General features: G+C 42.9%; 1 protein-coding gene across 1 annotated transcript in view; it reads left to right on the forward strand.

Annotated features, from left to right (window-relative positions):
* Positions 1–18,016, forward strand: part of OXCT1 (3-oxoacid CoA-transferase 1) — a 185,435-nt gene that overhangs the window by 18,946 nt on the left and 148,473 nt on the right. The window contains exon 4 of the mRNA XM_077462803.1: positions 12,364–12,499. Coding sequence (XP_077318929.1) covers positions 12,364–12,499 — 136 coding nt within the window. The remainder of the gene's footprint in view (positions 1–12,363; positions 12,500–18,016) is intronic.

Genomic DNA, 18,016 nt, shown 5'->3' on the forward strand with positions numbered 1-18,016 from the left:
ACCAGAGCACCTTCTTCCACATGTTTCCTGTGCCCCCCCACATGGCTTCTCGCAAACTACAAATGAGAATTCTTTTGGCTTTCTTTCAACAATGGCTTTCTTCTTGCCATTCTTCCATAAAGATCAGATTTGTGGAGAGCACAACTTATAGTTGTCCTGTGGACAGATTCTCCCACCTGAGCTGTGGATCTCTGCAGCTCCTCCATGGGCCTCTTGGCTGCTTCTTTGATTTATTGCTCTTTGCCCGGCCTGTCAGTGTAGGTGGACGGCCATGTCTTGGTAGGTTTGCAGTTGTTCCATACTCTTTCTATTTCTGCATGATGGATTGGACAGCTCTGTGAGATGTTCAAAGCTTGGGGATGGATATATATATATATATATATATATATATATATATATATATATATATATATATATATATATATATATATATATATATATATATATATATATATAATATATATAAATAATTTTTTTTTTTTTTCTATCGCTCTCCTAACCCTGCTTTTTAAACTTCTCCACAGCTTTATACCTGACCTGTCTGATGCGTTCCTTGGCTTTTATGATGCTATTTGTTCACTAAGGTTCTCCAACAAACGCCTGGAGGCTTCACAGAACAGCTCTATTACTAATTGGGTGACTTGAGGCAACTGGTTCCACTAGATTTTAGTTGGGGGTAGCAGAGTAAAAGAGGGCTGAATACAAATGCACACTTTTCAGATATTTGTAAAAACAAGATTTGTATTGGTCTATCGCATACAATCCCAATTAAATATGTTTACCTTTTTGTTTGTAACATGACAATGTGGAAAATTTTTAAGGGGTATGGAATACTTTTTCAAGGCACTGTATATCTGTTTGATAAGTACTGTTTGACAGGCAGCAGCTCTCCACGCTGAGGTGATGGAACCAAGCCATCGGAGGTGTTCGGTGGCTCTGTTCTCAGTGCAGCGATGCCAGGGGACAGCTGAAGCATTGGTCTGATGCTGCATCCACCTAGGCAAGTATGATTATCCCAAAAAAAACAACAAAAACCTACTTCTCTCTCAAAATATCCATACCAAAATTTGGGAATTCCTACAGCAAGCTCTTGTCCTTACTAATATATAATCAATTTGCTGAACCAATTTTCTTTCTCGACCAGTGATCAGTGTGTTTTGATCGCTGGAGGGGTCTCCCTACTGTCAGAATACAATGAATTGGCAGGAAGGATTACTTCATCCACCTCCCAAATGTGTGAATGGAAATCTGGTCATGGTTTTGTGGGGTGTTGTGTGGCTTTTTATTTTATTTATTTATTTTTTTAACCTGACTCCTATGGGCTGCCTACCTAGTTCCAGTCTTGGTAAACAAGATTTGTTTGCTAAGGCTTATGATCCTATTTTCACGTATTAAAGGGGACCTAACTACTCCTGATGTAAGCTGTTTTACAGTCCACTCTGGTCTTTAATCTTTATTGGATGATTGCTATCGCTGACATTGGCTGCAGATGGGTGAATGTATGCAGGAATTTATAGTGTGTTCTAATACAGGGCGTCTCCAAACTTTCTAAATAAAGGACCAGTTTATTATTGTCCTTGAGATTTTAGTTGGGGCTGGACTGTGGTCATTGTGAGTAAAAAAAAAAAAAATCCTGAAGTCAGTGGGACAAAATAATGGGAGTAATTGTGCCCCATCATTGGTGTCAGTGGGAGGAATTGTACATTGTTTTGAATCGGGAGGAATTGTGCACCTTCATTGGTGTCAGTGAGGGAAATGATGCCCCATTGTTTGGTATTGGTGGATAAAAGCAAGCTAAGGGCCACATCTGGCCCCTGAGCTGCTGTTTGGAGGCCACTGATCTAGACCAGCAAATACACAGGAGACCTCTCTCCAGCGGCCGTGTATAGGTCTGGGTTTTTCATGCACCATATCCTCTAATTAGCTTGCTGTTCGTTGTTTAGCATGAGACTGCATGATAGAGGTACCTTGATGCATTCTTAGTAAATGTGCATATATACATGGTGTATGTGTGTTTGAATGTATATACTATAGCAGGTATACAGCATTGTTGCTGGTGTATACATGTCACTTAAGTTTCCCACATGGAGAGTGGCTCCAGGGTTCATGGCTAAACGAGCGTTTTTGTTTTTGCAGATCCTCAGCCCTGTCCTGGGCCCTGGATCCCAAAGACTTTGTAGTGCTTTGGGTTGTAAAGTTCTCCATCCTAGGTCCACATCCTCCCTGGTAGCTAGAACACATTTAGTCTGTTATCCGCAGGCTTTTATGTGAACTGACTGATGCTTGGGGCCCTCCCTCTCTCCTGTTAGAGCCTGCTGCTGGGTGAAAAGCCTGATTCAATGCTGGAAAGGTACAAGAGCTGCCTGTTTTGGGAAATTCATTGGGGGGGGCGCACCCTGTTCATCGGGAACAGACGATAATGACTTGAATGAGCAGATGTTTTGGTTTTATTCTATGGTCTTGCTGTGTTCATCAAGGTCTTGGCTTTTGCTAAGTACCTGCTTGCTGAGAATCTCTGTAGCTAAAAGATGTCACTGAGGATGTGGTCTAGCGGATTCACGGGTGAAATGTCTGGCTGATATTGGAAAGAGGCATCCGTGGACATTGTGAGTACAGACCTGAGTGCAGGATCTTGGTGACTGTTGCAGCCAGACTAGTACTTGCCTGGCCAGGGACTCTGCTGATTATGTCCCCAGTGCTGTCCATTATTGGGTGTTGGCTAGAAAGACTGTCGTAGTGATAAAGGGCATAGTGTACTCCGATTTGCTGTTCATTGAGTATCCCATGGCTCCCTATGACTTCCCAAAAGCTAGTGAGCAATACATTTTGAAAAAGGCAACCTCCTAGACAAAGAGTGCCCAACCTTTTTTAAGCAGGGGGCCAACTTTAGTGACTTGGTAACAGGTTACAGGCAGCAGTGTACAGAGCGGGCAGATGACAGGCCGTGTCCACTCTGCATATGCAGCGCAAACACTGATTGTGTGTGTGTGTGTGTGTGTGTGTGTGTGTGTGTGTTTGTTTTTGGGATAGTTGGAGATAGGCAGGTGTAAATGGACACACGTCCATTTACATCCGCTGCTCTATAGAGGTGATTGGAAGGTCAAACTGGGTCCGCCTGAAAAAAGGATAGATGGACCTGATTGGACTGATCGTGTGAAGGAGCCCTAAGGCGGCTTTCACAGTGATGCACTGGTTTACCTGCACCTCACCTCATTCTTCACTTCTGCCTCGGATTCCAGCGGGTATTGCTGACTGGTTCCTGACCCACCATCCCTGAGCATCGGTGTGAAGAATGGAGCTGGCACTAGAGGAAGCAGGCAGCTGCAGTATAGACATGACAGGAGCCGGCTCTATACAGGAAGCATGCACTCTGCTTCCTCTAGCAATGGCTTTGTTCTTCAAACTGATTCTCTGGGGTGGCTGGTTGGGAACCTGAGCAGGAGGTGGCGGACCAGCGGTTGGGCACCCCTGCTCCTAGACTTTTTCATTGAGACAGAAGAATGTTGCTTTGCCTGGCTGCTGTTGCAAAATTTGGGGAAAAAACCTGAAGCCAACTTGCGGGGGTGAACCTTACACCGTTTACCACTACCATATTGTCATATGGTATTGGAAGATGGTGGTAATGCCTAGCAGACTCCTTCACTTTTTTTTTTTTTTTTTTTTTTTTTAACTCTCCACAGGATCTGTTGCTTTAGACCCCCTTTCACACTGGAGGTGGTTTTCAGGCGCTACAGCGCTCAAAATAGCACCTGAAAGAAGCGGCTTTATTTACACTGGAGCGGTGCGCTGGCAGGGTGCCAGTCCTGCCAGCAGCTTTTTTGGAGTGGTGAACTCACCGCTCCTCCCCATTGAAATCAATGGGGCAGCACTGCTATATTGCTAGCAAAACAGTGGTGCGGTGGAATTTTTGTGGGTGGATTAACCTGTTTTCGGACGCTAGTGGAGGGGGGGGGGGGGGTTTAAAACCGCTCTGCTAGTGGCCGATTGGCGCCACTGAAATGACGGTAAAGCAGAGCGAAAAATGGCGTGCTTTAACATGGATGCCCTAGGTGGCACATTGGGAAAGAGCTCTAAAGTTTAACTTTTTTCAAAGCTGCAATGACAAACGGCTCTACCCTCCACCCCCCCCCCCCCCCCATTTATTTATTTATTTATTTTTTCTCTCCACTTCCTTACCCAGCAGCAGCTAGAGCTGGGAATGACCTTGTCTTGTCGGAGCCAGTCTCTAAAGAGAAACCTAGAAATGCTCTGGCAGCTACACCAAAATAGTACTGCATTGTACTACAAAATGATCTCTAATCTTTTGGAAGCAAAGCTTTATTTGTATTCAAAATGAACAGATTTACAATCATACTAACATTTGTACAGGAGGTTTGGAATGTAAGGTAAGTACTTAGTATAACTAAATTCAATGATGGTAGTTCTCAATGTATGGAACACATAGGTAGCATTATAGGTTATTTTTAAATGTTTCTTTTATTAAAAATACAAAATGACCTATAATCTTACCTACGTGTTCCATACAACCCTACTAGTCTGTTTTCACCATGGCTGGGCTATGAAGCTGTAAAAGGTTTGTGTTCTATAAACTCGCTAACCCTGCTTATCAGCCCATGTGAATGTGGATTATTTTACTAAAGGATATGAATGGGAATGTTTGCTTATCGTACTTGACTAGTGACAACTATCCAAGTTTTTGACATTTTAAAAATAAAAGTAGATCACGGGTATTTTCAGTCTAAAATTCTGTTTAACCGTTTCCTACTGTGTTCAAATCAGAACTTCAACAAAAAAAGTTAAAAAAAAAGGGGGGGGGGGTAGCTTTTTCGCACTATTCACCTTCAGACCACAGCTTTCCTCATCATGACTGCTGGTGCACTCCGTTACAGGTACAAGATGTGTGTACAGAATAAACTGGCCACTAACTCCTTTTTAATAAACGATGTACTGTTCTGATTGTAAAAGCAGCTAAAATTTGTAATTTTTGCAAATGTAATTTATTTCATAGCTGTTCAGGATGTGCCTCTTTATGTATGTGAAAAGCAACTTGAGCAGCACTACCCCTTGAGGCATATCTACAGGTGGAGCAGATTAGGGATCAACAGATTTATTGGTGAGGCCGATGATATTCACTTTTTTTTTTTTGTATCGGGCAGAAACGCACCCGATTATAACTGATATTGCTTCAAGGGGTTTTACCGGGATGATGTAATGCTCTTTAGCGTGGACGGTCAGCTTTATTGTAATAACCGTCGGCTGTTATTACAAGCAGCGCCTGCCCGCCACTCGCCCAGGATCCCCGGTCCATGCCGGAATGTTCGCCAGCTGGCTGAAGACCCAAACAAAGCTGATGCTTTATTCAGATCTAGTAACCCAGAAGTGATGTCAGGATTTACGGATTACTGGCATCTTAAAGGGGCCATTTTTTTAAAATGTCAAGTATTTAAAAATACTGATCTCAATGTTTTTTTGATTACTTTCAAGTGCACTGCAGAGGGGTTTGGGGTCTTAATAGACCCCCGCTCCCTCCATAAAGAGTACCTGTCAATGCCTACTACTACCACAAGGTATGTTTGCATTCCTTGTGACAGTGTAAATTATTATTATTATTTATTTTTATTTTATGTACAGACTATCAGGACACAATGTCTGCCTGAGAGGTGGCCAAATTATCGGTATTGTATCAGCACCGAAAAAAATCTGTTGATTCCTAGTGCAGATGTGACAACTGCTGGGTGCCTGACCTACTCCATCTATAATATAGATACGTGTGTGTGTGTATATCTATCTCTTTATATAGCCTTACCAACTACCTTTTTTATTAGGTACATCTTGCAAGTACCAGGTTGAACCCTCTTTTGCCTTCACAACTGCCCTAATTATTCATGCCCTAGATTCAACAAGGTGTTTGAAAACATTCCTTTAGATTTTGGTCTATATTGACATGATCGCATCACAGAACAAAATGGAGACCACAGAAAATGGGACGTTTTAGGCACCGTATTGAACACACAAAATCGTATCAATAGTCAGTCTTTTTATTAGAAAAAGGATTAAAAACAAATTAAAACCATTACAGTATTAACCCAAACTAGTTTGTGAGCACATGGGTAGGAAGCCTCCAAAGTTTTGACGCTGGCACATATGTACTTTAATGAAACCAATACAATCACCAAGGACAAATATAGCGGGGGTCCATCTCTGTGGAGGAGTGTCTCCTCACGCTAGGCGGACAGTGCTGTGTTCAACATGTTTAACATTAACTCTTTTCACTCCAGAAGAAGTGTTATTTGTCAATTTGTGTTAAACCAAGAAAAATGCATGGACCACAAAAGAGTGATTTATTGCATCACACAGTTGCTGCAGATTGCTGAATGCGAATCTCCCATTCCACTACATCCCAATGGTGCTCTATTGGATTAAAGTGGTTGTAAACCCTTACAAACCACTTTGACCTACAGGTAAGCCTAGATTAAGGCTTACCTGTAGGTCCAAGAAATATCTTCTAAACCTATATGGTTTAGGAGATATTTGCCCGAAGACAGACAGCGGCGCGCAGGCGCACTGAGCGTAGCATCGTCAATGATGAAGATACCGCGCGTTTCAGCTCCCCTGCTGGCTCCCGTGCGCATGTGCTGGAGTGACGTCATCGCGGCTTCGTCTGATGACGCACTATACGATGCATAGTAGTCCATTATGCTTTTCCTTTGCAGGGAATGAAAGAGGAAGTAAACTCATCAGGGTTTACTTCCTCTAAGATCTGGTGACTATAGAGGCCATTGGAGTACAGTGACCTCATTGTCATGTTCAAGAAACCAGTGGTGAGATGATTTGATCAGTGTGACATGGTGCATTTTCCTGCTGGAAGTGGGCATCAGAAGATGTGTACACTGTAGTCATAAAGGGTTAGAAATGGTCAGCAACAATACTCTGGTAGGCCTTGGCATTTAAACAATGGTCAAGGGGCCCAAAGAAAATATCCCTTACACCACCACCAGCCTGAACCATTAATACAAGGCAGGGTGGATCAATGCTTTTATGTTTAAGCAAAATTCTAACCCTACCATCTGCCTGGTCTGAGGAGTCAATTTCAGCTGCGATTTTCAAAGTTATTCCAATCTTCTATTGTCCAATTTTGGTGAGCCTATGTTAATTTGTAGCTTCGCTTTTCTTAGCTGACAGGAGTGGCACCTGATGCGGTTTTCTGCTTCTGAGCCCATCTACTTCAAGGTTTGATGTGGTGTACATTCAGCTATGGTATACTGCATACCTTGGTTGGAACGAGTGGTTATTTGGTTCGATAGGCAACAGTAGCCCATTCTCATCTGACCTCAAGGCATTTTCATCCACCCAACTGCTGCTCATTGGATATTTTCTCTTTTTCAGGCCATTCTCTGTAAACCTTAGATGGTTGTGTGAAAATCCCAGTAGATCAGCAGTTTTTGAAATACTCAGGCCAGCCCTTCTGGCACCAACAACCATGCCACGTTCAAAGTCACTTAAATCTCATTTCTTTTCAATTCTGTTGCGCTGTTTGATCTTCTTGAATCTTCACCACATCTAGATGCCTAAATGCATTGAGTTGTCGCCATGCGATTGGCTGATTAACAATTTGTGTTGCCAAACAATTCTCCAGGTCAGAAAATGCACTCGTCGGCCACTTTATTAGGTATACCTGTTCAAATCTCTCAGCGAGGTGTCTGTGAGAGCCAATCTCATTTGAGTTTATAGCCACAGAATTTGCCATAGCTAGATCCTGGAAGTCTCTTGCCATACTGTTTTGATAGACTAAATTGTCTTGGATAATCACTGAAAAATTGCTACCATGAATAACATTTTAAATTGTTTGAGAAACCTTGGGACCCATTGATCGCATGCTTCAGGGAATGTCTTGCACCATCATGTGGCACTAGTGTTACACTCATGGAGTAGAATGGTTATGCTACTTTCTATTTCTTTCGTGAATTGAACATACCTTTGTATGTCATGTTGAACAGGACACATGGCTAAGACCCCTTTCACACTGAGCTTCCCGGGCATCAGTGGTAAAATGCCGCTATTTTTAGCAGCGGACTAAAAAGTGTTAAAACTGCCGTGGCGGTGCTTTGCTGACAAGCCTCAGTGACGACACACCCATGAGAGCCACTGGTCAAGGCACAGGACTCTGAAGGAATGACATGGGTATGCCGTTCTTTCAGAGCGCACCAGCGGCTTTGCAGGTAAATATTTTCGAATGTTTGCACTTTCTAAGCAATATTTTCTATACATAATAGGTAAGCCCTATTATAGGCTTGCCTAGAGGTTAAAATCGACCAAGGGAGATTTACAGCTGAGATTCGAACTGAATATGGCTTGCCTAAATCTTCTAATGTACCTGGATAGGAGGGTACCGTTCAGCCTGGTCCCACCACAACTCAAACGGTGTAGGTGGTAAAGGCTGAGAGCTGTCTGGTGTATCTCTGCAGCCAAAAGTGCCTACAATAAACACATTAGGATCAGAACTGGACCACAGAAAAATAACGATAATGGTCTGGTCTGATGAAACGCACTTTATTTTGCATTATGTGGCTGGCCGAGTGCATGTGCATTGCTTACCTGGGGAAGAGATGGCACCAGGATGCAGTATGGGAAGGCAAGCTGGTGGAGGCTGTGTGATACTTTGGGCAATGTACTGCTGGGGAAACCTTGGGTCCTGCTATTTCATGTGGATGTTACTTGACAATGTACCACCTACCCAAACATTGTTGGGCATCAAGTACACTTTTTTATGGAAATGGTATTCCCTGATGACGGTGGCCCCTGTCGGCAACATAATGTGCCCCGCAACACTGCAAAAAATGGTTCAAGAATGGTTTTGGTTTGAAGAGCACAAGTTTGCGGTGTTGACTTGCCTTCCAAATCTCATTTGTGGGATGTGCTGGAAAAGGAAGCCCAAGTTGCAGGACTTTCAAAGGATGTGCGAATGAGGGCTTGTCAGATTCCAGAGGTCTAGTGGAGTCCATGCCTCAAGGGGGCAGTGATGTTATGGCAGCAAAGGGAGACCCATTTAGTATTGGGTGGGTGTTCATAAGGTTATGGCTGATCGGTGTACAGTATTTGGAGTGGCTTTCTTCATTTACTTTAAAGTGCAGCATTTTATTTCAGACAGCCCGGATTCATTTAGGAAAAACTACATTTACAAAGTGTGCAAACTATACTAGGAGCTAAGTAGCATGAGCTGAGCAGACTGTCAAAGTGTCAGACAGGTGAATAAGACTTTATCCTTGATGGGACAGTAGGGGTTTTGGCCTAGCAGCATTCCAGTAGCTGACATCTAGTCTTAGGAGCATTCATTCAAATGCCTGTTCAATCATTAACCTGTCATACAGGTCTTCCAATTCTGCTATTGACAGCTCATTTGGATGATGAGATAAAACTGATCTCTAATGCAAATATTTACCTTGTAGACTAATGACCCTCACTGCTGGCCAGTGCTAGATACCCACAGACTGCAAAACTTTCGCTTAAAACATATTTCTACTTTTGCAGTCAAATTTGAGAAAATCCTGCAATATGTCTGCATTGCCATTTTACAAATTCTTCAAGAAGCCTTGCAGTCAGATTTTAGATATGTCGGTGAACTGGTCCCAAGTCTGTCCTCATTGGCATACAATGCAGGAAGCCCAGCCTCTTCACCTTTAACCCTTTGTTAGGACAGTCAAGTGTTCAAATCTAGTTATATTTGATGAGGAAAATCTGCCTTCATAGTATAGACTGAGTTAATTATGCCAAACGCAGCCGCCGAGCCCTCTATCTAGGATTTTTTTTCTTGCTGGAGGGTCTAGAAAATAGCAAAACTTTAGTTATGTGAATGGGAACATTATAACACATTTTCTATGGTATAGAAGCTAACCGGTGTCATGGGGGGGAAAAAGGGGACACCATCCTAAACAAAACTTTTTTTTTTTTTTTTTTTTTTTTTTTTTAAGGTGTCAAACATTTTATAAAACAATTTGTTTTTACCCTATACATAATTGTTTAAAAACCACACCATCGATGTGTAATTTTAAAAGCATCACAGAAAATCTGTGTGGTTTCAACATGACAGCTCTGCGTCTTTCACCAAAATATGGCTTCTTCAGGTGTCATGAATACTACAATAAGTGTCACAGGGAGAAGCTTGTGCATGTAGATCAGCCCAGGGACTTATGAGGAGGTTGATTTACTGAAGTCAAATATACTGTGCACTGAGGGGAAGCTCTGCTGAAAATTCTATCCTTCAATTATATATAGTTTATTTTTCCTGCGTGCAATTGGGTATTTTTTTGCAAAGTGAAGCTTTACCTCATTTACTAAGCTCTAGAGCAAGTGCACAGTATATATTTTTTTTCTTTTTAGTAAATCAACCCTAAAATCCCCTGCGTTTACACCTTTTTAATAGGCGAGGGCATTTTAAAGCGGAGCTCCACCCTAAAGTGGAATTTCCACTCATTGGAACCCCCCCCCCCTCCCCTCCTGCGCCACAATTGGCACCTTTCAGGGGGGAGGGGGGTGCAGATACCTGTACAGTACAGGTATCTCCACCCACTTCCGGCATAGATATCTGTGGATATTTACGCCACTTCCCGCGGGTCCCCTGCTGTCTGCTGGGAAACGCATGGATCCCAGAGACAGCGGGGACCATCCTTATTGCGCAGCGCGACTCGCGCATGCGCAGTAGGGAACCGGGAAATGAAGTCGCAAGGCTCCACTTCCTGATTTCCCATACCCAAGATAGCGGCGGCAGCACCCGAGAGACTATCAAGAGATCGGCTTCGGGTGCTGACATCGCGGCTGCGGAATTAATCAATTTCTGATTTTTCATCTGAAGTCTTCAAAGTCTAGCAAAGGGGTAGAGTGGAGAAAAGTACTCCCCTTCCCCCTTCCATCAAAGCACCAATCAATAATGCTGCAATAGAAATCGTCCAAGAGCTATCCTCCTTTCTGTTGAGCACCTTCCCCTGATTGTGCTTTGATGATTTTTTTTTTTTTTTTTTTTTTTTTTATATTGCAGTAGTCAAGACTCCTGAAGAAACCGTACTCTAGTGAAACACGTAGAGCTAATTCACTACTGCCATGTGCAAGCCGCATGGAATTTGTTTGATTTTTAAAATTGCATATTGATGATGACGTTAACACTTTTTATACACAATCATTATTTTATCATATAAATATGAGTTTTTACTTTATTAGTTTTTAGTGTAGCTTCACATTTGCAATTCAGTTTCAAAACCCCCATTAGGTTTGTTCATATTCATACAGGATACCTAAAGCTTAAAGGAAAATCTGCACCACTTAAACCTCTCTAGCAGCTAACCAGGCTGTATCTGTATGTACATGCCTCCAAATGCCAACCCTTTGTTTCATGGGCAGTTTTATTTGGTCCACTGGCTCGCATAGCTATACTGGTAACTGTGTAGATTGATCATAGCTGTTGCGCCAGTTGTGTAGCTACGTGGTCTACTTCCACCCAACCATCATTCTTGAGCATAACAGGAACTTGTATGGCTGATTCTACTAACCAGCAACTCGGTCATGGTTGAGGGGAGGATAGATAATTCTTCCAGTTCAGCTTGGGTGGAGAGAACACATGCGATTGTGCGTTTTTTGTTTCCAGCACTTTAATAAACTCTCTCGTGCTAGTTGGTTTCTACATTTCTCTGAATATAAAAATTGTCACCCAAGCTGGGTGTGTTTGGCCCATTTTGAAATTCTTTATGTGGACAGGTTATGACTCCATAATTGTTCAGTGGACTTTGTTAGGCTAGACTTTGACTGCCAATACGGTCTTTAATAGTAGTGTCCCTTTTTATTTAACTTTCTCCATTCCTCCTCCATGCGAAGACCAGGCGCCTTCTTCACTTATTACAGATTCTTCCTCCTGCTCTGGTGTTAATCCCTGAGTGTCCTCCCTATCCGTCTCCACTGCTCCTTTTTTTTATTTGGGCTTTTGTTTACCAGTTTGACAATGGTTACAAACCTAGTTTACTTTAATCAAACGGTCAGCAGTTCCCATTGTTACCAAGTCATTCGTTTGGAAAACATCCTCAGACAAACCTGATCTCTGCAATCAAACTAGTCTGCCATTCTATCAGCCTTATAGAAAAATTGTATATTTTATATCAAAAGCAACACACCATGTTGAATGGGTAGAGCCTCAAGAGTTGGCAGTTTTAGGGGAAGGATTGCCCTGCTATTCTCTTAAATTATTTGAATGCCAATGTTTTAATTTAAATTGCTTGGGTTTATCCACCATTGCAGTTCACCTGTGAGGATCAGCAAGGTATGCTTTTTTTAGTATTTTGGGTTCTCTGTCCTAATTCAGTCCATGTTATGTTTCTGCAGGGTTGATGAGTTTGGCCTGGGACTGCTGCTCAAGACCAAACAGATCAAGAGGATGGTGTCCTCCTACGTGGGTGAGAATGCTGAGTTTGAGAGACAGTATCTACAAGGAGAACTAGAAGTGGAGCTGGTACCACAGGTGAGATGTATTTTTCTTTAAGATCTGAAATTTGTAGGATATTCTGTATGTAGTATAGGGCCTCAACTCCTAACCAGACTTGTTCAGCAAACTAACCTAGGAGATACTTGTATGTGTGACGCTAAGCTGCAGCCCATGTGGTGATTTGGCCCAATTCATACTGTGTGTGTGTGTGGTGTTTTTTTTTTTTTTTTTTTTTTCTTTAATCTATAAGAATGTAGTATATGCATTGTCGGTTTTAAAACTTGGGGACCGTAAACTGCAAAACTGAGTTGTTTTTTTTTTTTTTTTTCTTGCAACATGAGATGTATAGCCATCAGGTACAGTTCTCATCTGTTATGAGTGTAGTGGGTAGCACTCTCACCTAGCAGTAAGAAGGGTCACTGGTTTGAATCCCAACCACGACACTACCTGCCTGGAGTTTGCATGTTCTCCCTGTGCTTGTGTGAGTTTCCTCCGGGTACTCTGGTTTCCTCACTCCAAAGACATGCAGGTAGGTTAATTGGCTTCTGTCCAAAATTGTCCCTAGTATATAAATGGGGACCTTGGTTCGTGGGCTCCTTGAGGGTAGGGACTGATGTGAGTGTGCAGTGTACAGAGATGGGGACAATTGTAGATACTCTCGCAGGTTGGACTGGTGTCTTTATTCAACCTTACTCTGTTATGCAGTATGACTTCTACTCGTGTCATTATATATATATATATATATATATATATATATATATATATATATATATATATATATATATATATATATATATATATATATATATATATATATATATATATATATATATATATATATATATTAATTATAAAATTTTTACCTTCACCTTTTGGGGAATGAATAGTCATGCAGATGGGATGTACAACCTTGTAGGCTGGGTTAGTGTACAAAAAACTTGGCCCATAGTGTACAACTAAGCACATGGTCGTATGCTACCAGTCAAGTACATATGTTTCTAGTTTCCTAGAAAAATATAGATTAACTTCACTTTCTTTTTTTTTTTTTTTTTTTTCTTGTCAAAATGTTTGCAGTTAACAGTCAAAACAAATGACCGAGAATATAATAAAAACAGACTTGGGGAACGTAGAGGGTCCTACGCTGTGAATAACAAATCAAGTATCAATTCCCCTGGCAATACGCACTGTGGTAGGCATGGGGAATGGAACAATTGTCACTGTGTTATGCCGGAGAGGTTTCCATACAAATACATGAGTGCCATTACATATAGTATTTCAGCCAGAGCTATTTAATAGGCTAAACACTCAGTAGTTTGGGAGGCAAGTCTCTTGAAGACCAGCTGGGCCCACATCGCCAGCACAGACTGGGGACTTGCGGGAAAAAGCAGTGCAGAGTAGTGAGCACGCTATACCATCTGGTCATAATCTTGTAACAAGTCTCTTGGACTCTGGTAGCTATCGAGAACTGGGCAAAGTGGAGAATCTTCTCCCTCAGTCAATCGGACTCCTAGATCTGTTTCCCACTTGGAGAGGAACGGGGGGGGGGGGGGGGTAAATACCCTTCAGCTGGTTGAGTCAAGGAGGAGTAGATTAGAGTGAGACAGTGATGGCCTGGTTCCCCGCAATGGCAGATTTGCTCCAGTTCTGTGAGATACCCAGGGTCCACGAGCACCTGTGGAGGAAGTTGTGCATCTGCAGGCTGCTCCAGTAGTCCAGTGGGGGGTCTGTAGCAGACACTCCGGCTTCTGAAGTGTTGACCATCAAGCCCCAGAAAGTCATACAGGCTGAGCCGGCCACCCACAGCCAGATGTTTAAAGAGGATTCAGAAGGCCGGGTGCAAAGTCTGGATTACCCAGGACTGGCACCATAGGAGAGGGTATTGTCTGGCACTCTTCAGTGTCCCCAAAGTCGTGGAACATAGTCGACTTGGTTAAATATTGGGGGGGGGGGGGGCGCGCGACTAGGAAGTGCCTGCAGCAGGTGCAGTATCCTAGGAAATACGGTCATCTTGCGGGCATTGCATCGTCCAAACCACGTTGGTGTAAGGGAGTGGCAGTGGAGGAGGTCCACTTTCAGATGGAGTAGTGGGGTGAAGTTTGCCAGATAAAGGTCGGAGCGGTCGAAAGTAATGTCAATGCCTAGGTAAGGAATAGTGTTTGCCCATCGCAGAGGGTACTCCGAGCACAGGCATCAGACAATGTCTTTGCTCACTGATGTTGAGAAGCAAGAATTTGGAATAGAGAGGGCCCCATATTCCTGCAGGGAGTGGAGTAAGTTCTGGCGTGAGGTGAGCGGTTCTCTAAGGAAAAAGATTAGGTCATCTGCAAAGGCTGCCACTTTGTGAGACCCTGGAGATTTTTGATGACCAGTAATGCCCGAGTTTGCCATTATTCTGCATAGGAGGGGCTCAGCGGAGATCAGCGGAGATGGGGGCAGCCCTGTTGCGTGCCATTGCAAATGTTGAAGAAGCTAGACCTCGTCTCATTGACTTTGACCGCAGCTGTGGGGTGGGAGTAGAGGGATAGTATCCAACTTGGCATGGGCTATCGGAGTTCAATGTGCTCTAGGGTGGCCTGTATGAAGTACCAATCGACACGGTTGAAAGCCGCCTTTGCATCCGACAGCAGGAGTAAGGATCGCCTTGATGTTCTGGCTGCATGGTGAATGTCATCTTTAATGATTAATTGGCATCTTGTGTTTGCTGGACTTGGACATGGGCTCTCCTTTGTGTTGGGAAAGAACCATGATGGCTTTTTTTTTTTTTTTTTTTTTGCTCTGCTGGTGACACACTTCCTAGGTTGCCCTTGAATTGTGGACCCATTTCTTTTGGGTTCATTTACACGCGCCTAGAATTCAACACATTAAAGCGCCTAAAGCTTCAACTTGTGTTTTTTTTTTTTTTTTTTTTTTTTTTTTTTTTAAAGCTTGGCAAAGGCCCTGTGTGTTTTCTATTTTGTTGGAGGCAGTAGAACCCTGGCTGTTGAGCAAATCTCTGGCTTATTAGTACACTCGTTCACCAAAAAATGTGCAGACGCAAAAACTTCAATTAACAAATTCCTCACTATGATGAAAAACAGATTTCTGTCAAAAAGCAAATGGCATATATAAGCAAAAAGGTGAGTGATAAATTGGTGCTTATACAAGAACATGGCACTAGATGAAAAACTAGGGAAAACCAAAGATTCCACTATCCTCTGTGGGTCCTTGCATGGATGGCAGGTCGCTTTAAAAAAAACCTTGATTTACTTTAAGAACCCTCCTCTTGTTCTCCCGAGAATCAATGCTGGGTGGTGGCTGGTAGTTCCTCTATGGGGGGCATGACCTGGGGAGATGCAGGGGAAAGAAGAATGCCCAGATAGTGCAGCATGTAATGTATTGTGAAGTCATGTGACTGACAATACATTACATACTACACTATCTGGGCATTATTCTTTCCCCTGCCATCCCCCCAGGTCGTCTTCTCCATAGAGGAGCTACCAGCCACCACCCAGCATTGGTAATTGGGAGAACGAGGGGAGGATTCCTAAAGGAAATCAAGGTTTTTAAAGCCACCTGCCATCCATGTAAGGACCCGCAGAGTTTAGTGGAATCTTTTGGTTTTCCCATGCTGTTACTTTACAGCAGTAAGGTGAGAGGCCACTCCACACAGAGGTATCACTACATGGAATGAAGACGCCTGCTTGTATCAGTTTGCGCGGTTTAAACTGAAGCACTATATTTCACAGCTTGACACTTCAATCTCCAAGATGATTATTTTTTGAGACTTTCATAGGTCACATCTTCACCTCACCATCGAGTGTCATGTTTCTTGTATAAGCATTGATTGATCACTCACCTTTTTGATAATATATGTAATTTTGTTTTTGTGACAGAAATAATCTGTTTATCAGTGTGAGGAATTTGAAGTTTTTGCATGTGCACTAGGTGGCAGTGCAGATGCAATCTCTTGTGTTTTTTTTTTTTTTTTTTTTCTCCTTCTCCTTCACCTTCTTCTCCTTCACCTTCTTCTCCTTCACCTTCACCTTCTTCTCCTTCACCTTCTTCTCCTTCACCTTCTTCTCCTTCACCTTCTTCTCCTTCACCTTCTTCTCCTTCACCTTCTTCTCCTTCACCTTCTTCTCCTTCACCTTCTTCTCCTTCACCTTCTTCTCCTTCACCTTCTTCTCCTTCACCTTCTTCTCCTTCACCTTCTTCTCCTTCACCTTCTTCTCCTTCACCTTCTTCTCCTTCACCTCCTTCTCCTTCACCTCCTTCTCCTTCACCTCCTTCTCCTTCTCCTTCTCCTCCTCCTTCGGACTGTAAGGTATTCCTACATTTATTTTTTTGGTGACAGTTACTTTGGCATTTTGGCGTGCTTTAAAAAAGTCAAATCCCAGATTTTGAAGATAGTGTAAATGACCCCTTACATTGTCCCCTTTGTAGGGTTGGAGGAAATCTAATAAAACTAGAGCACTCGGAATCTAGTGCAGTTGTGCATAGTAGCCAATCGGCTTCTAACTTTAGCTTGTTCAGTTAAGCTTTGATGATAAAACCTGGAAGCTGATTGGTGTCTGTACAGAGCTGCACCTGATTTTGCGCACTCAAGCTTTAGTAAATCTCCCCCATTGTTGGCTTGATTACCACCTGTGTTGTGTTCTCCTTCCCACTTTTTTATTTTTATATTTTTTTCTTGGTGACTGGTGCAAATTTTAGCTTGCACATGATGGAAGTCGGCAGAGCTTCACCTCATTAGCTAAGCTAAATGAAAATTCCCTTGCACAGTGAAATGTAAAGTGAATAAAAGCAGATTGAACTTTTTTGTCTTAAGTTCTTCAGCTGCTGTTGTCACACTGGTTAACCTGTTGCAGTTTGGAGAGGAGCCATTGATGAAGCCGTGTTCTGTTACAAAAGACACTTGGCTTCTATTCATCACCTTTGCTTTAGCTTGGCAGTTGCTGAGAGCCCTCTACACAGTATAGGCTGCAGTGTGCTTGTTTATTGCAGGTTCTACTAGCAATGCCTTAAACCAGGGGTCATCAACCCTGTCCTCAGATCCCACTTACAGGTCAGGTTTGCAAGATAACTGAAATACATCACAGGTGATATCATTTCATTTGCTGCTCAGTGATTGCAGTTTCTCTTTCCTTCATTGACTGACACGGCACTTAAATCTTGACCTTGGGGTTATATCACCACCTTTAGGAGAGGACTAGGGAGAACACCTAAACACGGCACCGCCCATGGCCGGTCCTACTGTCTATAACCCCTCACTCTGCCTCCAGCAGCTCAGTTTTTTTTTTTTTTTTCCTCTGCCTAGTCTAGGACATGGCTCCCTGTCCCCACCAATGGTCCTTGGATTTTATTTTTTTCTTGGTTCCTGTAATCTACAATAAACAGCCGGGCTGGGTGACAGGCTGGATAATATAGATCCTGGTAGTCTCCCCAGCCTGGCCATGGAGCGTGTGCAGACCTTGGCTACACGCTGGATCGGCTGCGACAGGCCTCGTTCTGGTCCAGGGGAAGCCGGTGAGCTATATACTCCGGGGCACACATTTGACTGAGCTACTGCTGTCA

Source organism: Lithobates pipiens, unplaced genomic scaffold (genome assembly GCF_037356315.1).
Source record: "Lithobates pipiens isolate NorthernLeopardFrog02 unplaced genomic scaffold, aLitPip1_a1.2 Scaffold_3, whole genome shotgun sequence".
Taxonomy (NCBI): Eukaryota; Metazoa; Chordata; class Amphibia; order Anura; family Ranidae; genus Lithobates; species Lithobates pipiens.